Source organism: Strigops habroptila, chromosome 3, assembly GCF_004027225.2.
Source record: "Strigops habroptila isolate Jane chromosome 3, bStrHab1.2.pri, whole genome shotgun sequence".
Taxonomy (NCBI): domain Eukaryota; kingdom Metazoa; phylum Chordata; class Aves; order Psittaciformes; family Psittacidae; genus Strigops; species Strigops habroptila.
Window position 1 is genome coordinate 3,083,376 of NC_044279.2, and position 23,958 is coordinate 3,107,333.

The window sequence follows — 23,958 nt, forward strand, 5'->3', positions numbered from 1 at the left end:
GTCTTCCCTGGGATGGGTGTGATGTCCATGGTGGGGTTTCTTCCTCCTCACTCTTGGGGTATCTTCCTCCCCTTCTCCCTGGTCCCCAGCACCAGTGGCAGCGCTGCCCAGTGCCCAGCCCGGGCACACAAAGGGCTGGTGTTTGCTGGGCAGAGCCTGCCCGGGGCAGCAGCCCTTGGCCATGTCAGGTGTCCTCAGCCCTGAGCTCAGACAGGTCAGGCACGAGGCCCTTGGCCACAAGACACTTGTGACCACAGGGACACCCAGCTCAGGGCATGGTGAACACAGAGACATCCTGAGTCCTTGTGATGGTGTGTTAGTGCAAAGCCCATGGCCTTCTGTTAGCAAGGACAAAAATTCACATTTACTGGGCTACAGGCAGTCACCATAGCAATGGTAGGTGTTTCTGCAAGATGTAGCATTGAAGAAATATTTGAATTAAATGGTGTTTTGGTTGTCCAGAAGCAGCATTAGATCAGGAGAGACTAGTTCACCGTTCAGGCTTCCAGTAAGCTGTACAGCACCACTGGGGTTTAGTGCAAGTGGGAAACTGTTTTGGGTGCTCTATGGTGTAACGATAGACACCAGCAAGATTGAACTTCGGTTAGCTTTTAAAGGTGGGTGGTTTGGAGACAGGACTTAGCCATGAGGAATTTGGAGTTGAAATCAGAAGTCCCTAGGGATGGCGACACACATAAGTTCCACTCAGCGTGGGCTGATGGCACTTGGAGAGCAGCCACACTCCTCCATTTAGATTGCTGAGGCTGGCAAACTGGCTTTTTATGCTGTCTGTGGGGACATTAGCTTGCAAAGCAGTCAGAGGGGCTCTAGGCCTGATTCCACCCTATACTGGTGCAAGTTCAGCTTGAGACTATCTCTTTGCTGTGGTGAAATTGAAGAGCAAAGCCAAACACATGTTGTCCGCTCAACTTGCTTTTTTTGCTCCCTTCTGACAATGCTCTTTGTCCAAGAGACCTGCTTGTTCCTCAAATGCCCCTTGTCCTCGGAGGGACATGCAAGCATTTCCTGGCCTTGATCTGTGCAGGTTTGAAATGGCCTCTTTGTTCCCATCGAAAGCTCTCAACTCCTGCAAGTGAATGGCTCCTTCCTGGGCATATCCCAAGCATCTTTTTAAGGTAAAGGGAACTGGTAATGAATGCAAAATCTTATATTTCTCCCTTGAGCTACAGAAATTCCTCTATTCTTTGTATTTTCCAATGTCACTCAGGTGGTGGGGGCAAAGAAGCATCTTAAGAGATAGCCCCCATTGGGCATACAGAAGGGTTCTTTCCAGGACAATACACTTCAGCGTGTCACCTTTGCTACCCTTGGAATTACTGTCTGATTTTGATCATCTGTGTCTATCAGTGACAACTTTTCCCTCTGCTTGCTGGCTTTCCTGCTGCCACCTACCCCAGCCATGCATGAGCATGAAGTCAACAGGGTTTTCTCCGCTGAATACCTCGATACCTTCGTGCTAGACAGAATAATACAGATGCTCTCCAGCCTGCCCGTCACATGCTCTTTCCCACATCCATTGTTTTCATAACAGGAGCTGTGTTTGTTGGTGTGATTTGGATTTCTCCAATGCTCCTGCCGGGATTGTAGAGATGTTATTGCAGGCGTCACAACGTGCCTTGGCATCCTGCAGTGGTGGGTGGCAGCTTGAAGGGAAGGAAGATGTTTGAAAACAAAGGAAGGGCATCACATGGGAGATAAATGTCACTTTCTGATGCATGGTAAATCCAGTGGAAAATTGCTTTTCAAAAGATGGGTAGCAAAACAGGGTCACATTTGGCCAGTAGGTTCAGCCTTCCCTTCTCCTGCAAGAATTCAAAGAGATGATGTTTTGAACTCAACAGAGTATTTCATTTCGGTGTTCTAAAAAAGAGGCAGCTTAGTTTAGAGATGCTAGAACAGTTCTCCACATTTCTAGCCAGAACTTTTACATTCAAAATGCTGTTAGTTTGCTTTAAACTCATCTGTGATCAAAAATGCAAATTGCATTAGAGAGCACAGTAAGCCAAAAGGGAAACAAAGCATTTGGTTGCAGGCTGAAATGAAATCTATAATGAAATTAAATTTATAATGATCTAAATGAGAAGAATTATTTTCAGCTATTCATTTTGTTGCTATGATAATTTCCATGGTCTTTCAATCAATAAAATTTTCCCTTCACTTTTCAATTCAGATACTGAAGCAAGTTTGCCTTTATTCTGGCTTTGGATGAGCGTATTAGGCTCAGTGCAGGTGATGTGGCTACTTTGATTGCAACTCTTCTGGGTCTGCTCCTAAAATCCTCTTCCAGGTTAGCATTTGCAACAGGTCTCCCTTCCATCATTCCCTTCCCACTGCTATTGTTGAACCTATAGAAAGGAAACACAGGTACACGCGCTGTGTGTGTCACATCTTGCTCTGCCCTTGTCCCAAGGAGAAACGAATTGGGAACCAATCTCTTAATATGCTCCATGAGGTCAGTTTAGACACAGCTCTGATGGCAGCTTCTCTGTGTACAGCGTGTTTGGAGGAGGTATTGGAGGAAAGAGAAGGGTTGGGGAGCAGAGGAAAGTAGACAAGCTCCTAGGAAGGTACAGAAGATGTCCTGTCCTCTTACCCTCATTGTCCACTTCAGCCTATTACAGATCCACCAGACCCACTTGCATTTTCCATCACCAGCAAGGAAATGGTCAATAGTCTGGAGGCTGAGTTTCACGGCAAACATGCTGTGCAATATTGATGAAGGCCACTGTGAATAATTAATGGTTTATTGCAACTTTGAAAGCTGAGCCACAAATCCTTTTGTAAGCTCGGCACGAGACACAGCAGCGGTTTAGCAAGGAGCGTTGCTGAGGTAGCTCTGGTCTGCCAGGATCCTCAAAAGGGCATGGCTACATTTACCTACCTCTGAGGAGAGGGAATAAAACCCACCGAGGAGTGGGCTTAGGGTCTTTAACTCAAGTGTTCCTCTATGGTTTGTAGCTGTTGTGCACCAGGTTGGCCATTCTCAACCCATTTTCTCACAGCAACAGCAGTAATGGGCTGGTGGGGGTGGCCATCAATAAGGCATTAAAGAGGAAATGCCATCAGAGCTTGAGGTGGTACCCTAAATGAAGAGGAGCACTACATACTGAACTGCATATTTTGCATCTACATACTCTTCCTGCATCTTTTGCATCTACATACTGTTCCTGCATCTTTTATCCCAATAATAGCTGTTAGAGAATATTAGAAAAGTATAAAAACAGTTTCCAAACCATCCTGTCAAAACCAGTCAACTTTAAACACAAGAACTGTCCGGCTCTGACAGCAGATTTTACTACAGAGCTGTATGTCTGATTTTCATGTTCAGCCCTTTCTCCATGAGGCAGCTGCATTTAGAACAAAAGCAAGGTGGAAACCTTACTGCTGTTCTTCAAAATGATTACCCAGAGAGGGTCAGGGACAGAGAGGGATCTGTGTGTGTGAAAGAGGGAGCTGTGGTGTGTGTCAGGTGGGCTTATAAACATGGATCCAAAGCTCAATGAGGTGACCGCGCGGTGCACCTACTTGTTCAGAGGAGCTGAGAAGAGCTTTGAGCATTTGTGTCATCATTCTTAAAGAGGAGGGAGGTGGAAATATTCTTCATTTAAATGCATATAGTAGCTTTTCACTTGGGACTGAATAGAAAGTTTTTCTATTAAAATGCAAATGAAAGAATAAACTGTAACTCCAAATTTCTCCCTGAAAATGGATGTCTCCTCTCTGCATTGTGGTAGCAGGGTGATCCATGCCTTCAGAATGCAAGTGTTTTATCTTGATTTGGAAAAGAACAGAGAGAAGGGGAGTAAGAAAAAGAGGTTTGAGATTTGGGGCCCCTAAAAGAATCATCCCCTTTTTTTGCTATATTAGTGCAGCACTGTGTTGTGTTTGGAAGAGAGGCTTGGAATATCAGCAGAGAAAGGAAAAAGGAGTTCATGTGGACAGTGCTCCTTTTGTGGCTGTAGTATTTCAGAGTACATCTCAACATGAGCACCACCATGCAGGACACTCATGAGTACTAGACTGTCTCAGCATCCAAGTATGATAAGAGAGAAATATCTGGGGTCATGAGGTGGGCACGTGTGAGAGACAAGACATGAGCTCAGATGCTCTGCTAAATCACAGCTCTCCTCAGTTCCAAGGAAAAAAGCCCATGAACACAACAGCAGTTTTTAGGCATCTCTTTGGAGCTGTAGAGCAGATTCTGTTGCCTTCCCAGATCAGTAGGGTCCAGAGCAATCTTTTCATCACTTGTGAGCTTCACAGTTCGTAGATGGAAAGTCCCCATCAAGATCTAATCAGCCAGTTCAGGACCCAGTTTATTTTGCAGAGGTGGTGTTGCATGATGGCAAAGACAACACCTGAGCTGTGTTAAACAAGCAATGGAGATGGGAGATCATGGCTGAAGCTGCTCCAGGCCTGGGACTGACTTTGCAAGCAGAGTTTTTCTGAGATGGGCCAAGGGTGGTCTTGATTTTGCAGCGGTAAGGAGAACAAATGGGGTTAGGTCTGCATTCATCCCACCAACTTGACATTCAAGCAGGGTAACTATGTTAAGACTGGTATCAACCCTAGGCTCCTCCATTGACTAGAAGAAATGGTCATCTTCTGAAGTCCACCTAACACATGATTAATCCCTGAAGGTACCTGCCTCTCTCCATCTCTGAAATGCTTCTCTGCTGTGCTTTCAACATGACCTTTTGCCTTCACAGACTCTTACCCTCTCTGATCTCAAGCCGAAGCGGGGACCAGTATCGGGTGGCACCCAAGTGACAATTACAGGCAACAACCTCAATGCAGGCAGCAATGTCATCGTGACCTTTGGGCGACAACCCTGCCTCTTCTACAGGTAAAGATGAGTCCTTCCTACTGTACATGCCTGAGTCTGAAGATGTGAGCGATTACAGTCGAGACACTTCTGTCCCTGTCCCTCAAGCACCTCCTTTGCCTATGGCCGTGTCTATTCATTCAGCAATGGGACTTTTGCATTCTGTACCATGCACATCCTTGCTGTGCATGTTTTGGGGTGGGAGAACAGGATTTATTTCATTGTTTTGATCTGTATTTTATGTGGTTTTTTCCATGACTCCTTGTCAAATTTCACTACAATTCTCCATGGTCCTTTGTTTTGTTACTTGCTCAGAGACTATGTTGTTTAAAAGATCCATTTTCATGTCTCTGCTTTAACAGAGGTGTCAGAGAAAATCTGACAACATCGATTCTAAGTATTAAAACATCTCCCTTTTACCCCAGAATAGTCCTGTAGTGCTAAGAAATGGATGATTTGCCACATTTTAGCTCTGGGTTGGCTCCTGTTCAATCGCAGTTCAGAAAAGCTTAATGTCAATGTTACCTGCTGAATGTTCCCTGATCCCTGTGAGAATGAGCCTGAATCCCATTCCCAGAGGCTCCCGCAGCTCAGAACTACCCAGTGCAACATGTTTTGCTGCCAATATCAGTGGAGGCTGAAGGTGAAGTTGGCACATTAGTCCCAGTGTATCCTTGGCAGAAGAAGGGCTCATTCACAGAAGACCTGGGACCACTGACTTGGGGCAATGCCCTTCATTCTCCTGGCTGGGGGGATCCTGTTTATCTGCCTGTCATGGCTGTGGTGTGATTTAGCATCTATAATTCAGGAGGGGGAAGTCACAGCTTGTGATTTAGAAGACCAAGAGGGAACCCCAGCTGCTTGAAGATTCTTATTGAAGAGACTGGGGAGTTTTAGGAAGGATTGAGCTTGGTCTTTCATGGGAATTTGGAGAGCACTTGGAGGAAGCAGTCAGTGAAGTGAGTTTCTTGCTGCAAGGGAAGGATGCACCTTGCTTTGTGCTTTCTAGGAGTATAAGATGAGGCTGCATCATGAATCACAAGTCTGGGAAAATTTAGGATGTTTAGAGCCTGGATTTTTGGCTTTTTATGAAATGTTCAGACCTGGAGCGGGCTTTGAGCCCCAGCCAAAAGGAAAGGTTTATGCAGAATCCTCTTTGAGTCTAATCATAAAATGCTTCCCACTATGTTAGCACCTTCCATGCAAAGGCCCCAGGCACACTGCAAACTGCGCTTAAACAAAACTTACAGTCTTAATGCAAAGTTAACTTTATTATCCCAGACTGGAAAGCTAAGGTGCAAACACCCCTCTTTATGAGCTGCTGCTGAATATGACTGCAGGCAGGAAGGAAACATCCATCAGGCATTTAATCACACAAAAATACCTGTGGAGAGTGGTCTGGTTTGGACTTCCCTTGGGGTTCAGTTTTCACTCTGCAACATGAGAAATTATGGCTTTTGGGGTTTTATTTAAAGTAGTGAATAGGCAATGTCACTTCCTCAGGTAAATCTGTTACACTACTCACAGTGTATTTCTGTAGCAGTGAGTCCCACCACTTCACAGCGCATAGGTTAAGGTCACAGGACATATGAATAAGTAGCTGGGCTCTCTTTGGAACCGTGTTTTTTTGCTGCTGGTGGCATCTGGTTTATATTTACTTACTTCTGCTCACAGGAGATCCACCAAACACATTGTCTGTAACACCACTGCCTCAGATGAAGGCTTTGAGAAGGTGAAGGTGTCTGTGAGAGTGGACAAGGCCAAAATACATCAGGAGTTGCAGTATGAATATGTAGAGGATCCGACTATCCTGCGGATCGAGCCTGAGTGGAGCATCTTCAGGTAAGCATCCCATGGACACCACCTAAGACCTCCCATGGTTTTCTAATGCAACACTGGTGTGTTCATATTGGTTCTTGATATAGAAGAGTACCTGCCAAGCATTTGTGTTCACTGAGAAATAGATTTGCAAAATCCAACTGCAAATGGTCACCATAAGCTCGTCTTGGTTTTATGCTTTAATTACAAAGGTAGGTGGTTAGGACAAGGGGGAATGGGTTCAAACTTAAACAGGGGAGATTCAGGTTAGATATAAGGAAGAAATTCTTTATTGCTAGAGTTGTGAGGCACTGGCACAGGTTGCCCAAGGAAGCGGTGAATGCTCCATGCCTGGCAGTGTTCAAGGCCAGACTGGACAGGGCTTGGAGCAACCTGCTCTAGTGGAAGGTATCACTGCCCATGGAGGGGGTTGGAACTGGATGATCCTAAGGTCCTTTCTAACACAAACCATTCTATGCTTCTCTGAAGTCTCCAACATAGTGTTGAAGCTTTCTCCCTTTTTACTGCAGCCCACGGTTTATCTCCAGCACCAAGATTCTCCGTGTCTGAGTAATATTACAGACCACTGGTGCTGGTTAAACTAGAATCATAGAATCATAGAATCATAGAATCATGGAATCATAGAATAGTAAGGGTTGGAAAGGACCTTAGGATCACCTAGTTCCAACCCCCCTGCCATGGGTAGGGACACCTTGCACTAAACAATGTGGTCCAAGGCTCTGTCCAACCTGGCCTTGAACACCGCCAGGGATGGAGCATCCACAGCCTCCCTGGGCTACTAATCATAAAATGCTTCCCACTACGTTAGCACCTTCCATGCAAAGGTCCCAGGCACACTGCAAACTGCACTTGAACAAAACTCTACAGTTTTGTTAGGGGTACTACACGTTTGTATCCCTAAAAGCTGCAATTCCTAATGCTTCTGGTCACGGCTGTGTTTCAGGCCTCATTGGGCTGGCTCCACAGCTTTGCATGGCAGCAGGACCAGTCACTGACATCTTAAACCCAGGTATGAATAACTGTGCTTAGACTTAGAGAGGTGAATCTCCCTTGTGTTTGCAAGCAGCAGTTCCTACCTTTTCCACAGCCTTCATGGACTTGTTGGCTAAGGACTAAGCATTGCTTGTTTGGCTGTCATGCCTGGAAGCTCCAGGGCTGTCTCCTGAGATGAGACACAAAGGGAGCCCTGGTCCCTGCCTCATCAAACAGCCTTTCTCCTTGTTAGCCATCCCTGTTTCTCTTCACCCCATTGATGCTGCTTTGGTGAATTCAGAGGGTTCAGATGAAGGTGTCTGAGAGGAGCATTTGCCCTGGTTGTGGACAGCGTCAAAGTGACACCCAAATGCTCTCAGAAGCCTGCCGAAATGGCCTTGGGAAGAGAGAAATTGGCCATTAAATGCTTTGTTATTCCCTTGGAAAAGGTACAAAATAAGAAATCTTATCCTCCCCTCATTCATCCACAGCAGCTCTCTGCTTCCCTGTCAAGCTGGACTGATTGAAGTAACTGGGGATTAGGAGCAGGGCTTGTAAATCCCCTCAGTTCAGCTCCCATCCAGAAGCTGTTTTCACAAATCAATTAGTGCCTTTAATTTCCATGAAGGAATTTACTGATTCAGCCGGATTGAATCTTTGCACATTGGGCTTGAAGCTTTAGTGTCTGGATTTTCCATTTGGGGGGTTATTTTCAGGCAGAGTTCAAGTTATCAGTGAAATGAGAAATTGCTTCACTCCCTTCCTTATTAAAGTGAGTTCAGGGCCGGTTAAAAGGTGCAGGATTGACAGCCCAGGAGAGTGAATTCCCTTAGTATCCCCAGGAAAGTTGCATCAAGGGGAACTTCCTCTGCTTGGCCTCAGGTCACAGAATGGTTTGGATTGGAAGGGATCTTAAGATCATCTAGTTCCAACCCCTTGCCATGGGCAGGGACACCTTCCACTAGAGCAGGTTGCTCCAAGCCCCTGTGTCCAACCTGGCCTTGAACACTGCCAGGGATGGGGCAGCCACAGCTTCTCTGGGCACCCTGTGCCAGCGCCTCAGCACCCTCACAGGGAAGAGCTTCTGCCTAAGAGCTCATCTCAATCTCCCCTCTGTGAGGTTCAAGCCATTCCCCTTGTCCTGTCCCTACAGGCCCTTGTCCAAGGCCCCTATCCAGGTTTCCTGTAGCTCCTTTAGGCACTGGACCTGCTCTAAGGTCTCCCCTTCAGGAGCCTTCTCTTCTCCAGGCTGAACCAGTCCAGTTCTCTCAGCCTGGCTCCAGAGCAGAGCTGCTCCAGCCCTCGCAGCATCTTCATGGCCCTAACCTTAACCAGACCTACGCACTTTCATTCCATTTCTTGTGCACTTTCAAATCACTCTGAAGGTTCACAACCTCGGAAGAGGGTGCAGAGAGAGAAGATGCAATATCCAGGATTTTACACTACGGTATACCATAGTGTCAAGGACAGCTTTAAGCACTATAGCTGTTAGCTGTGGAGCTCCATCCAGCAGGTCGTGATGGAGACAAGCATTAGTGTAAGGCCTCCACACAGAGCTGGATGAAAGTGCATCCAACTCCAGTCCTGAGAATCAAGCAAGAAATAAAATAGTCAAGACACGTGGATCTGGAGATGGATGGAGGATGCTGTTACTCAGTATATTTGCTACGTGGTATAATTCATTAAAGCAAATCCACTGTGCTTCTCTGATTCATCACTCCTGGCTGTGGGGCTAAGCTGTTTGGAGGGATAAATGATTGCTACTAAACCAGCTTTGCAAAATTAGTGAATGAATGTACCGAGCCTGGCTTAAAACCTTCTCAAGTGCCATTTTCCAAGACAATAAAGAAAAGATTATTGCTAATTCACTCCCATAACCAAAAAAAAAAGAAAGACAATCCCACTGGGCTGGCAGGTAACTTGAATTTTATGAGGCTGCGTTAATACTTTTGATCTGGGTTTGATTTGAGTAACGTCTGGGAATTATCTGAGTCTGCAGATAGAAGATTATGCTCAGAGCTTTTGGGATAATAAGGAGTTAAATTAAGGAAGCTCATAGTCTTGGCACCTCTGTCATTTTGCTGGGCAGCAACATGTCACCGTGCTCTGATCCTACCTGGTTGAGAAGTCACCATGACTGGGCATTCAGCTGCAGACACGAAAGGCAATGGTTGGTGGGTCTCATGCAAAGGAACAGTTTTATGTGCTTGATTTGCAAGCCAGAGAGGATTTGGGGGTGATTTTGTGTCTTCAACCCCTCTCTGATCTGTGGCTGTGCTTAGTAACTGTGATCTGAGCCTTCAAGCTCGGTTTCCAAACCAAACAGAGAATTTTTAACACATGGGTTTAAAACTGTGTGCACAGACTTGGTTGATTAAATAAAAGGATTTCTGTATATATACACTCACTCATATATCTGTACATATGCACACACGTTTCATACGTCTGGAACATGTAAAACTTTCAGCTGAGTAAAGATACAAAATCCTTTCTAGTTTGAGGCAGAAGAGATTAATAATAAGAAGAAATAATAACAAAAAATATAAAAGCTCACAGCCAAAAATCCAGAAGGACCAGGACAGTGGAGAAAGAACAATTGGTTTATACACTTCTCTTCTGGTTTCTGGTGAGCGACCTCTCCCTGGGCAGGGGGGTTGGAACTAGATGGTCTTTAGGTCGTTTCCAACCAAAACCATTCTATGATCCTATGATTTCAAGAATACTTAGTATGAAGCTGACTTTTGGGGAGAGGGTATTTTTTCTGCAAGGCAGAAAGGAGGAGATCTCTTGTAAGTGGATGTGTGACTTCAGAAGAGATCCCCTGTGCATTCAAGAAAACTCAACCACCCAAGCAGATCTTATGGAAATGTCAAAATGTGGTTTTGCCCCATAAAGTTTCCCATTAGAAATTTCCCATCGCAGCAGATGGTTTCAGACAGCAAGAACTTGAGATACTCTGCAAAACTCAAGGTCAAATGTTGTCCTTAACATGGATCAGTCTGTACAGGCATTACTTGAATGAAAAACTATAAAGAACCTCTCAGAGAAATGTCACAGAATGTAGGAGCATCTGCCTAAAGATACCAGTGTGACAATCTCTTTAATCTCTTTAACAGAACTTGTGTCTCAAGACTTCAAATTTACAGGCTTCTTAGTCACACTGGCGATGTTTAAAGTAGTAGGTACTTAATCCAGGTCTAATTTAGATGAGATATTAGGAAGAATTTCTTCCCTGTGAGGGTGGTGAGGCGCTGGCACAGGGTGCCCAGAGAAGCTGTGGCTGCCCCATCCCTGGCAGTGTTCAAGGCCAGGTTGGACACAGGGGCTTGGAGCAACCTGCTCTAGTGGAAGGTGTCCCTGCCCTTGGCAGGGGCTTGGAACTGGGTGAGCTTTAAGGTCCCTTCCAACCCAAACCATTCCGTGATTCTATGATTTTATTCTTTGGTCCTGAAGCCAGAAAGCATGCATAGGCCTCATCTGTACCACCTGTGATCTTTCCTCCTTCAAAAGCAGTTTAGCTTCACCTATCCTGCTTGTTGGGGGTGCTCCCTGACCCTTGCTATCCCTTGAACCATAACCGGCCATTGCCTGGGCTACTACTAACAGCCTATCAGCGTCTATGGCCACCAGCCAGTGTCTGATCTTATGTTCTGGCTATCTGGTTTATCAGTGTGGATTTAACTAGAGGGGCTGAAGCACAGTCCCAGTTGGCCATGGCCAGCTCACTGAAACCTGGTGACTGTCCTGCTGAGCAGAGAATGTATTTGCATTCACTCCTACCCTCCTCTGATTAATAATGGAAGATAAATGAGGAACATGGAAAACAAAGGTCAGGAATGGGGGTGATCTGTTGGCCAATACAAGCTTCTTCCTGACAGTATGTTTATTCTCTGGTGTTTTCTCATCTATAACGCACTTGTTTCACCTTTCGTGTGTGCAGGTTTACCTGGAGGCAGGAAGGGGATTCTGAGCTTTCTTTTTCCAATCCCACTGTTTTCTACATGACCTCCCATTCTCAGCAGAGTGCTCCAGGAAATAAGTTGCAGCCTGGACAGTTTCCAAAGGGAGTTATGGAGGCAGGTGCTGAAACCAATGAGAGCACTCCTCACCTTGGGAAACATTCAGGAATGGGGGTGTCCATTGATGACATTTCCTCATCCTGTGCTTTCTTGGATAACTATTCCCACTTCAACCCTTGCATCACGTTCCCTCCACCACAATGCTGAAAAGGGAGAGCTCACGCTGGTAGAGCAATGCTGTTTCTAGTTGGGATGGTCAAAGCAGCCAGTGGTGAACCTTTCCCCTTAACACAGCGTTCAAAGCCAACCCATGCAGCAGCTCCTTCTAAAGCCTGGGAATGCTCCTTCACAGTTTCCTTCCTCCTTCTCCTCCTCTCCCTAAAGTCCCACAAAAAGCACTGCTGGCTGCAGCTGGAAGAGGCAAGGGAAAGGAAAGAAGGTTGTTTCTGAAAGCTATTTCCTTCAGGTGACAGTGGTTGCAGTAAATCCATCCACATCTCCCCATCGTAAGCCGGGGTGAAATAGATGTTATAAAAGTGAGAAAATCCACCAGGAGATGGTTGTGGCTTTTGTGAATTGGGTTTCTCAGAAGACTAGTCCTTGTCTGAGCAAAGGGACACAGTGACTGGAAATCTCTGTTCTGTCATATGTTGGATCTGACACACACAGCCTGGGTCACCAAAAGGAAACCAAGCAAGTGCCTTGTGCACACCAAAGCTGAAGACTTCAGCTGTGACATGGTTTAGGGTGAGGCATCCTTGTCCATGGCAGGGGGTTGGTCTTCAGGTCTTTTCAAACCCAATCCATTCTATGATTGATTCTTCTAGATGCTGCAGGCCCACGTTCCCTGGCAGCACTGAAGTGTCTTCACTGAGGCAGCATAATCTTATTCAGGGTGATGTTTTTATAGCAGGTTTAATGCGCAAGATGGGACTACAGACTTCAACCAAGTTAGCTCTGAATTCTCAAGAGCTGCTTGCGCGGGATCGTGCCTATGAGTGTTTTTTTGGGCTCCTTTCCTTTAGTGATATAGCAGATACAGCCTGTGGACCATTCTGAAGAGCCCCTGTTAAATTTCCCACTCTTCTTCTCATTACTGAAGATTGTGATTGCTGAGTCCTAACAAGGAAAAACACCCAAATGCTGCTTGATGTGACAGATTTAGCAAGAATATAGGTTTACTTTTTTCTTCCCTTATGAATGAATGAATGAATAAAATTGCTTGCTTTGGTTTGTTTTCCCTTCCTATGGGACTATGAGATATGGTCAGATCATTTGCAATCAACATTTAGGAATACCATTGCTAGTTCAATCAGTCCTGATATTTATTAAGCTAAGTTCATGCTTTTCTTCCATTTCTTCTTCTCTAGTGGCAACACGCCCATTGCAGTGTGGGGAACTCATCTAGACCTTATTCAAAACCCTCAGATCCGGGCCAAGCACGGTGGAAAGGAACATGTCAACGTGAGTATGACTGCTGAGCTGGGAATGGGGCATGTCCAGGGTGGTGACTGGGGCTGGCTAAACTGCTCTGCAGGTTGACATCTCCTACTGCATCCAGAAAAGAGGGCATGGCTTGCTTTCAGAAGGATTAGCTCTCCATGAGGGGTAATCTCTCTCCAGGAAGGAGCACTGGACAAAAAAGGGAACAGAGAGAGGTATCATGAAGGGTTGTTCAGCTCCAGTGTCTGCTGAGCCTTTCTTCTCTTGGCTCAAGGTTACCTGTCCTCTCTATTGGCCTGTGTATAACCTGTGTTAGTATCAGTTATACCTGTGCATAAGTAGACCTGTACTCAGGTTATTAGCTGAGTGTGCTGGGATCAGAAAATACTGTGATTAATACTCTTTGGTACTACTGTGTCCACTCCCTGAACTATTTGGGATCCTGCAGCAGCATATTGAGGTTTATCCAGCTAAATTTACAGCCTAATTCAGCTCTCAGTGACCACTGAGGAATCAGAAGCAACTCTGTGGAGGCCAGCAGAGCTTGACCAAGGTCTGGGTGGACAATTCACTTGGAAGGAGCCAGTTACCAATAGCTGCTGAGCAGCTCCAGATAGAGCTGCAAAAGGTGTGAGTTTAGCGCCTCCAATTAGAAGACTCGGGAGCAGGCAGCACTTGCACCTACAGTAGGTTGGAGGATGGGACCATGCAACAGGGGAGATTTAAACAGGGGAGATTTTGGGCCTTAAACAAGGGAGATTTAGGTTAGATATGATGAAGAAGTTCTTCCCTGTGAGGGTGGTGAGGCGCTGGCACAGGGTGCCCAGAGAAGCTGTGGCTGCCCCATCCCTGGCAGTGTTCAAGGCCAGGTTGGACACAGGGGCTTGGAGCAACCTGCTCTAGTGGAAGGTGTCCCTGCCCATGGCAAGGGGTTGGAGCTGTGTGAGCTTTAAGGTCCCTTCCAACACAACCAGTCTATGATTCTATGATTCTAAGAGCATCCTAAAAGGTGTTGCCTATGCATGGGCACTTCCTGGGACCAAGCATGAAAGAGCATCCCAGAAGAAAAAGGCTCCAAAAATGAAAAACAGATGGATTCTCAGATTTTAAGATTAATCCATGGGCTTTCCACCCAAGGTTCTCAAAGCACTTTGTGGGCATCAAAATAACCTACTGCCACATGAACAATGGTGAAACTGTGGTAGACCCAAAAAGAAAATACAGGAATATATGAGGTAGATTCATTTGCATCTGCAGTTTGCAGATGGAGACACCTGAAGTTTGGTCTTATCCCTGCTCTGCCATGAACTCATATCTCCCAAATCCAAAGCAATTTTGTTGCCTCTCACACTATCAGATTCAGGAAATTTCTGTTGAGATTGGTTTCTGGGTCTGGTGTAAATCTTGACTGACAATCTCCTTCCTAGTCCCTCATGAACTGATTATGCATATTCACAGGTATCCTTTAGAATGTGTTGTGTTTCTTGGTACAGCACCACCAAACACTTCTCCAGCTTTCCTGCAGAATTAGAAGCCTGCATGACTTCACCTTATTCTTCCAGCAGACTCCAGCTCTTGCCTGACAGAGTGCTCTCAAACAATCATGCCATTGTGCAGATGATGAAGCCTATTCATCGTCTCACACTTGCCCATGTAGAATTGCCTATCAGTTTTGTGCTGGGAAGTACTCTGGTGCCTATTCTTCCTTGTTACAGCTAAGAACATCTGACTGACTTACTTTACAATATGAAACTAACTGGTCCAACTCACTTAACTCTCTATTGATTTGAACCAAAGACATATTAGCACTTGAGCTATGCTAGCTGTGATAATGAGTGTGCTCTCAGTGCTGGAGGTATCAGACTAACTTGGAGAAGGCTATCTCATCAAGCACAGCTGGGATCCTGCAGGGCTGGTGCTGTTTCTAACAGAGCCTGTTGGTTCATGGTGAGACCAGGATGCATTGTGCTAGCTGCCACAGTATAGAAACATGAAAGCTCAGATCCTGAAGGAGTGCCAGACATCTAATTCTTAGTCCTTTAACATGGGAGAAAGGGTAAAACACCTTTCACAATCTATTACCCATTTCTCAAATACACAAAAAAGCAGGTCTTCAGCAGGGCTGGACCCAAACTCCAAGGTTTCCTGAGACCTACCCTGTTGTCTTCATCTCTCCAGCTTCCTGGGCTTCATTTGAGACAACCTGATGTTCAAACAGGAACCTTGGGCACAGCTGAGATATGCACTCAAATAGTGTAGTGTATGCACTACACATACTCTTTTGGAGTGATCCTTGGAGTGCGTGAGCTAATTGCAGGGTGGTAGTAAGGCTTTGACTAGTCTCTGCTGTACATAAAACAGGAAGACATTTCTATTTCCAGAAGGAAATGAGGTTAGGGGAAGATGTTGACACCGGCAACACCAGAGGCGGTGCTCCCTCAGGGCAGAGGACCACAGGATGCCCAATTGCAGTGCAAACTTCTCCACACACCTACCCCAGCAAAGCTTTCCTAAATCCTTCCCAGCCTTGACTGTGTGATGGGTATGGGGTATGTTTTAAGCAATGGAGCACCAAACTGTCTCACACTAACCAAGGAGGTCCTCCCTGTCCTCTGGCTGTAGGTAAGCTAGCATTTCACAGGGAGGTATCTGCCTACCAGGAGGGATGGAGGCATTTTCTATAAGCCCTCTTTGTGTTGGTTTTCTTTCTCCAGAACTGTGAGGTGCAGAACAGCACAGAGATGACCTGCCAGGCTCCAGCCCTGGCTGTTGACCCTAATCACCAGTCTGAGCTTGCAGAGCGTCCAGAGGAGTTTGGCTTCATTCTTGACAACGTGCAGTCCCTGCTGATTCTCAACAAAACCAACTTCACCTACTACCCTAACCCTATCTTTGAGGTTTTCAATCCCTCGGGGATCCTAGAACTGAAGCCAGGAAGTCCCATCATACTGAAGGTGAGTTGGGGGCCAAGGACTGGATGACAAAGGACAAACTCATGCTGCTATTGCCTCTCCGTGTCTGCCAGTGCCCTGGAAATCATAGTGGTATCCTGATTGCATCCCAGAAATTTCCTTTATTCATTGTACCTACCATATCACATCATATCAGAGCCACCATCTGCAGACACCAATCACTGCTCAGCATCTGCCAATACTCATAGCTAAAATAGATAAACTCCTGCTGTCTTTAGCTATGTGCAGTCTAAATTTGTACCCACTGCTGTTCACCATAGAAGAACTGCAACAGGGCTAGAAATTAGATACCTACATCTATTTCTTTCTTGGGTTTTCAAGACTTTCCTCTCACCCCTGTTTAATTCCTACACCAGTCTTTTGTCATTTCTTAATCTGGACAGCAATACAGAGAAGGAACTTTATGATTAAGCATTTTTGTATCAGCACTTGTACGTGGTGCATATGGAAAGAAACCATTGTGCCTGCAGAATAACATCTTGCATGTTTGGAAAGGGATCTGTCTTACTTGCCTGAATATGTTCTTGTTTGTGCAAGATTTCTATACAACATTTCTCATTTAGTTCTGGAAAGAGAGGAGCAAGACAGGCTGTTTTGAACTGATTACAGTCCATACCCATCATGCTGTCCTCTGCATGACTTCCTAACTTGTCTTTTCCTGTCTGTGTTAGCAAATGGTGAACCACAAATGTTAAGTGCAATGTTAACACTGGTGTCACAGGAACTAGAGGTGAAGGCAAACTCTTTCCTGATGTGTGGTTTTTTTGGGTGCGGGGTGATATTCCTTTCTATCCAGGGCAAGAACCTGATCCCACCAGTGGCAGGAGGGAATGCCAAGCTGAACTACACAGTTTTGGTTGGTGAGAAGCCCTGTGCAGTGACTGTATCAGATGTGCAGCTACTGTGTGAATCTCCAAACCTCATAGGAAGGCACAAAGTGATGGTAAGTGATGCTTGAACCTCAGCCTTCCCTCCCTGGGTGGGTTGGGAGGGCACACCAGTGTTGAAGAGCTGGCAGAGGTCTCCAAGGAGTTTGTATCACTGTTTGCCTTCTGTAGATCATGTAAGCATCAGGGTCCCATCTTGATATAATATCCTCATCAAGAGTAACTTAGAGAAGTAAAAGAGTAACCTGGAGATCTTTATGGGTAATGAGAAACATTTCATAATCAAAACCCTTTAACAATGTTTGCCTCTCTTCTGTTTTTGTACGTGCTGTATGAACCCTTGATGCTCATGTGAGTTCATGTATGTAATGTGTTCCCTATGTGACATACTTTGTTAAATTCAGCAGTCCCCAGCAATTACTAATATGCTGGTGGCTAAAATTTGCCTTTATGTAGGAATAAAAACAAAAAAGCAGTATATGGACTATAGTGTGACTTGACTTTCAGGTTTTGATATCTATAAAACTTAGGATACTCCTGCAGATCTTTCTTGGAACCTGTGAAAAATAGACTTAGTGATTACATCAGAGGGAGCTTCTCCTCCTCTCACCATTGATTTATTCACTCCTCCTTTACTCTCCTCTCAGTAATCTGCATTCCTCAGTTCTCTTGCTTGATAAACAGTGCATCAGCAAACTCATCTGAGCTGTACCGAGCTGTGGGTGGAAGCACACAAAAAGCAAACAAACTGACATCAGACATACGAATGATTGATGTTGCTCATTCCTTGTGATCAACTTTTCCCCATCTCTCTGTTGCCCTCCCAGAGCTGTATCTGTCACATATTTATTTATTGTAATGCAGTGAGACTCAGGGAGGTTGATAGAGACACACTCTTTAAAAAGATTTTTCTGGGAACTTATAGAAGATAGAGTTTGTGGTGACCCTTTTGGGTCTTGTTTGTGACTGCTGCTGGGACACCTCCTGCTGGCAACTAAACTTCTCTGTGCCAAAGTTTGTCATCTGGAAAATAGAGGGAATAACCCTTTTCAGCCATGCAAATATACCATGGCTCTCGATTCGTTATAAAGCACATTAAGATGCTCCAAGAGGAGCAATAAAGAAGTGAAGGGATTTTCTCTGGGTCAATACCAAAGCTTTTTGAACAAGGCGATGTATGTTCCCTGTCATTTTCATGAATATAATTAAACATATGGTTAGGCAGAGATGGACAAAGCCAGTCCTAGAGAGAGAAAACTCAAAGTCAGTTGAGCAATAATCAACCCCTGGGGATCAGGGAGGATGAACATCTGGTCAGGTCTTAGTAACTGGAAAGACTCCGTTGCTCCTGCAGCTTGGGACAGCTTAAGTGAAGCCACTGAGAAAAAAACATAGAACCATAGAACGGTTTGGGTTGGAAAGGACCTTAAGATCATTCAGTTCCAACCCCCCTGCCATGGACGGGGGCACCTCTACACTAGACCATGTCACCCAAGTCTCTGTCCAACCTGGCCTTGAACACTGCCAGGGATGGAGCATTTACCACTTCTTTGGACAACCTGTGCCGGTGCCTCACCACCCTCACAGGGAAGAACTTCTTTCTTATATCTAACCTGAACTTCCCGTGTTCAAGTTTAAATCCATCACCCCTTGTCCTATCACTACAGTCCCTGATGAAGAGAAAATAATTCCTTTTTGAGGATGCTGATCAAACAAGAGATGTTGCTGCAAACACGAGAAGATGGTCCTGTTGAAGCCTGTTCATAAGCATCAGTATTAGGGCAAGTTAAAGATTTCTTGTTTAACTGCCAACACTGAGGCAATGTTTGACAGCGTCTGGGCTGGGAACCAAGTACAGAAGGTCACCTGCAATGGAGGCCAGTGCTCGAGGATGGGCTTTGCATGAGGGACTTAACAGGGGGACAGCTGGGCTGGGAAATGCCTCCTCCAGCATTGCACAGCATTGCTGTTGCTTGGGTTGGTACAAAATATATCCTTATGTTTCACATGAATGTCACTTTGATGGCCAGAATAATTGACAGGTAGCTCTCCCAAGTCCTCCTCTTGTTTCTGCCAATGATTTACTGTGTGACCTTGAGTAAATTGCTGAGCAAACCGTTTCTTGCAAAGTGAGGGGACTGTGGGAGTGCATCAACCATTGCAACGCTGAGATTATTTCTAAGGGAAGAACAGTGACAATGACACACACTGATGTCAACATGGTTTTGATCCAGTTCAGCTGTCTTTTATACAATGACAGTGTTAACTACTTGACAGAAAAGGAAAGAACTAAAAGGCCTGAGCAATTGTTTGTTAAAAAAGATTGACTAAAACTCAGAGGCAAGCTCTTTTCCAAAGAAAAAATGAGACATGAAGAAGAACCATGAGTAACTATGTTGGAGAAGGTCTGCAATGAAGTCCAGTACATCTGAAGGGTTGCTGGTATCTAGTGTAGGCACTTACATATTGAAAGTCACACTGGACTTTTTATATAGTGAATGGAGAGACGGTCAAATACACCAGCTGAAGCTCAAGGCACATTTCATGTCATCCTAAGGTAGATACTTACCTTTGGTCAAGGCAAACTTGCACTAGGAAAGACACTACCACAGACAAGTTTTGCACAACAGGAACTTCTGGACTGCTACAGGTGGCCCCTAAGAGTTTGCTGGAGAAAAGTGGTCTCTGCCATAGCGTCATTTAGAACAAATTCACGATTAATAGGCTTAACATGTGGTCAAACTGTTGTTTGGTGATATGGAGAGCTCATGTTCAGTCTTCTGGAAGGTATAAATAGCTTCCTTCAGAAAAACTTAGTGCCTAAGAAATAAAATAGGGCTATACTTACATATTTGTTTGTTTTTCTTCTAAATGCTGCAGGCTTTCTTCTTCAAGATACAGATTCCCTCAGATCATGGTAGTTTGATTCATAGACTGTGAGACCTTCCCAGTGTTGAAACCACCTTTAGAGAGGAACACACTGGGGCTAACTTTGTTAGACACCTACCTCTAGGAGTCTAGATCCCCTTATAGTTAATGGAAAGAAATAGGAACTTCCAGTGAGTAAAACGTCTCATCCTAATGTCAAAGGAGGTTTCAAAAGCAGCTCACATAAATCAAACTCTAAAAGTGCTTTTTCTCTGTATTGACTCTGAAAGCCTAAGTGTAACATCGAACTCAGATGTCCATGTCTAATGTTTGGTGAGAGGAATCCCACCCATCGAGATGGGCTTCTCAGTGGGCTTTGAGGACAGACCTGCACTGGGGATTGGGATGGGATTGTTTGATTCTAGTTTGATACCCCTTGAATGGACTCGTCTGACTCCAGGGCTTGGAGATAAAGGGCCACTGTTGGAAACAGAAAACGAAATATCATGAATCTATTTATTGATCCACTGTGACAGGAAGGAAATTTTGCAACCTAGTGAGCTGAAGGGATTTGGGACAATAGTCTAGGGCAAAAGGCGACAGTTTTTATTGCATAGATTATCATGTGAACCATGGCAGTTTGTCTTCTCATAGAATCATAAGTTTGGGTTGCAAAGGATCTTAAAGCTCACCCAGTCCCAACCCCCTGCCACAGGCAGGGACATCTTCCACTAGAGCAGGTTGCTCCAAGCCCCTGTGTCCAACCTGGCCTTGAACACTGCCAGGGATGGGGCAGCCACAGGTTCTCTGGGCACCCTGTGCCAGTGCCTCAGCACCCTCACAGGGAAGAAATTCTTCCTTATATTTAACCTAAACTTCCCCTGAAGTTGCTCATTTGGTCATGCCACCTGCCAGTGCCAAACCTTTGCCCTATGCAGGCTTTATAAGTGAGGTGGGTGGGAAAACTAGTTACCACTGCATCCTCAACTTACCTGGGTGCTGAGTTGTTCTTTGGCGGCTGAAGATGCTCTACAAGTCATCAACGTCATACTACACGAATGGTCATCTTGAAACTTTATTACCTGGTCAGATGAGTTTAAGTTTGGTTTCATTTCTCATTGTGGACGTTATTATCTCTAGATCCCATCCCAAAATGGCGTAAGAGGATTTTGTAGATGGATTTTTTTCAGACATTCTCTTTTGTTCTGTTCAGGACGTAAGGGTTACAGCTAGTTGGCTTTGGCCAAGAACCACTGAGGAACAGCCTAGGGCAAACCAGACATCTTAAACCGAAAGACATCTTAGACAGACATTAAACTGAAAGAGGGTGGATTTTAGACACCAGGAAGAAGCTCTTCCCTGTGAGGGTGCTGAGGCGCTGGCACAGGTTGCCCAGAGAAGCTGTGGCTGCCCCATCCCTGGCAGTGTTCAAGGCCAGGTTGGACACAGGGGCTTGGAGCAACCTGCTCTAGTGGAAGGTGTCCCTGCCCGTGGCAGGGGCTTGGAACTGGATGAGCTTTAAGGTCCCTTCCAACCGAAACCATTCTGTGATTCTATGATGCTCACAGTGACTGCTATGCCTCTCTATGAAAAAGCTCAGCTGGGGTGAAGCGATGGGGCTCATCACCAAGTCACTATCCTTCAAGCTCTTTTCAGGGCATCTTCCTGGCTTTTCATTAATCTATAACCAGTGTTCCCCAACCACAACAGAGTCCTAGAAACCTTCTTTTATACCTCAGGCTAGTCAGCAGTGTTTTTTCCCTGCGACTCAAACTTGTCCTAGTCTACAAATAGTCTTGAACAACCTTGTAGTAGCCTTGAGCCAGTAGTACCCTGTAGAATTACTGTTGGGAACAGTGTTCATGTTGTAAAAATGGGCTACTAACAGACTTATTTCAGCAAAGCATTTTGTTGGGCTTGCACCAGTACCACTTGCAGGGTTTATTCTGGCTGTTAAGAAGAAGGTTCTTGCACAGCAGCTTGTTCCAGAGGCTGGTAACAGTACTGGGAACCTCTGAGAGGGCATGGAGAGTAGATAGCTGTATTCAGCTCCCTGTCCCATTGATGAGCATTTGCAGTTACACTGCCAATGTATTGTTAGGAGATGGGCTGTAAAGAGCATGGGCCAGGCTCTGTGGGATTTGTTTGGATTCTTTTGTTGTCTTGGTTTTTTCCACCCCAGTGTCTTCCAGATACAGTTTTCTCTGGTTGAAGAGTCAGAAGCAAATTGTGAGTGATTTTCTGCATTGACTGCTGCTGTGCTGTCTGGGTCAGATGTCCCCTGTCCCACTGTGAGGTTAGGACCCATTAGACCATAGCCATGAGCTGTGTGTCCTGTGCACATTTTGGGCCTAAGTGTCATCAGGGTAGTCCAGCACAATATAGCTGTTCAGGACAGGGAATGGAAAACCCAGCATGAAGCCCAAACTGGTATGTAGCCAGGGCATTAGGAGTGGTGAGATTTATCTCACCACTAGTCCTTTGTTGGTTGTGTTCATGGACACTTTGTCTATAGAGGTGCTTCTATATGACAGTCCAGGTGTTTTTAAGCTGGTCTCTATCCAAGTACTTCATGATTTGTTTAGCTTGGGAGACAAGGTCATCATTCAGCCTTAGTCAGGGAGATAAAATCATAGAATGATTTGGGTTGAAAAGGGCCTTAAGATCATCTGGTTCCAACCCCCTGCCAGGGACAGGGACACCTTCCACTAGAGCAGGTTGCTCCAAGCCCCTGTGTCCAACCTGGCCTTGAACACTGCCAGGGATGGGGCAGCCACAGCTTCTCTGGGCACCCTGTGCCAGCGCCTCAGCACCCTCACAGGGAAGAACTTCCTTATATGTAACCTAAATCTCCCCTGTTTCACTTTAAACCCTTGTTGTATCACTACAGTCCCTGACGAAGAGTCTCTCTCTGACCTCCTTGGAGGATGTAGATGTAGATGATGGAGTTCCTACGTGTTCCTGCTGTTGAACAGTTTCAATGCAACTTTCCTGCCTTCCCTCTAGGCTCGTGTAGGGGGGATGGAGTTCTCCCCAGGGATGGTCTACATCTCCCCAGACAGCCCTCTCAGCTTGCCAGCTATTGTCAGCATTGCGGTGGCCGGTGGCCTGCTCATCATCTTCATTGTGGCTGTGCTGATCGCGTACAAGCGCAAATCCAGAGAAAGCGACCTCACCCTCAAGCGCCTGCAGATGCAGATGGACAACCTGGAGTCCAGGGTGGCACTGGAGTGCAAAGAAGGTAGGACGAGGAAGGAAGGTTGACACTGTTTCAGTATCGGTAGAAGAGAGGGATCCAGACACTAAGCTTTGAGCTAAAGTATCACAAGCAAAAGGAGTGTTGAACCCTCTGGGTGTGGCTCAACCCTGGGTCTCATCTAGTTTTGCCTTTTTTCCCTTAGTTCAGCTTTCCTCCACCCTATCCTAACTACATTTGGTAACTCAAAAGTCCGCAGAGAACCTTGGCACATGTCCCTGTGGAAAGGCAGTGTTATAAGAAGCACTTAGAACTGCTCTTGCCCACCTTCTTCTTCCTTTCCACGTATCTTCTCCATTTATATCTTTGTTTCATGCATGTTGGTCTAAGGGCCTTTCCCATCATGGTGAGGGAGATCTGGACTGTCACTGCTACATGAGTCTTTCCTTTTTTGTGCCAGCCTTTGCAGAGCTACAGACAGATATTCACGAGCTCACAAGCGATCTGGATGGAGCTGGAATCCCTTTCCTCGATTATCGAACATACACCATGAGGGTGCTTTTCCCTGGCATTGAAGATCATCCAGTCCTGAGGGATCTGGAGGTAAGAAATCAACATCTGCTTCTGGTTCCTCTCATGACTCCCTGTTCTGTCCTGAATTCAAGAGATGTGTCAATGGTGGGGATGTAATGGCTTACAACACTGTGTCCTACCAGGGATGGAACAGCACCTCACTAAGAATTCAGGTTGAAAGGAGAGGATGTTTGCTGCTATCTTAGATGTTAAATTCTGTTTGGTCACCCGTCTGTCGCGAAGAATCTCATACATCTGTGTGCGTGAGGGCTACTCCATTAATCTTCTCCTTGGCCTCCAAGAGGTTTGTTTTTTAGACTGGATAGATTAGTTACTGCTGTGC

General features: G+C 45.6%; 1 protein-coding gene across 3 annotated transcripts in view; it reads left to right on the top strand.

The window, feature by feature from the left end:
* The window catches only part of PLXNA4 (plexin A4), a 475,791-nt gene that overhangs the window by 396,819 nt on the left and 55,014 nt on the right, over nucleotides 1-23,958 (top strand). For all 3 annotated transcript variants that reach the window (XM_030479279.1, XM_030479280.1, XM_030479281.1), the window contains exons 15-21: nucleotides 4,731-4,867; nucleotides 6,521-6,688; nucleotides 13,047-13,140; nucleotides 15,834-16,073; nucleotides 16,888-17,034; nucleotides 22,853-23,087; nucleotides 23,503-23,645. In XM_030479279.1, coding sequence (XP_030335139.1) covers nucleotides 4,731-4,867; nucleotides 6,521-6,688; nucleotides 13,047-13,140; nucleotides 15,834-16,073; nucleotides 16,888-17,034; nucleotides 22,853-23,087; nucleotides 23,503-23,645 — 1,164 coding nt within the window. The remainder of the gene's footprint in view (nucleotides 1-4,730; nucleotides 4,868-6,520; nucleotides 6,689-13,046; nucleotides 13,141-15,833; nucleotides 16,074-16,887; nucleotides 17,035-22,852; nucleotides 23,088-23,502; nucleotides 23,646-23,958) is intronic.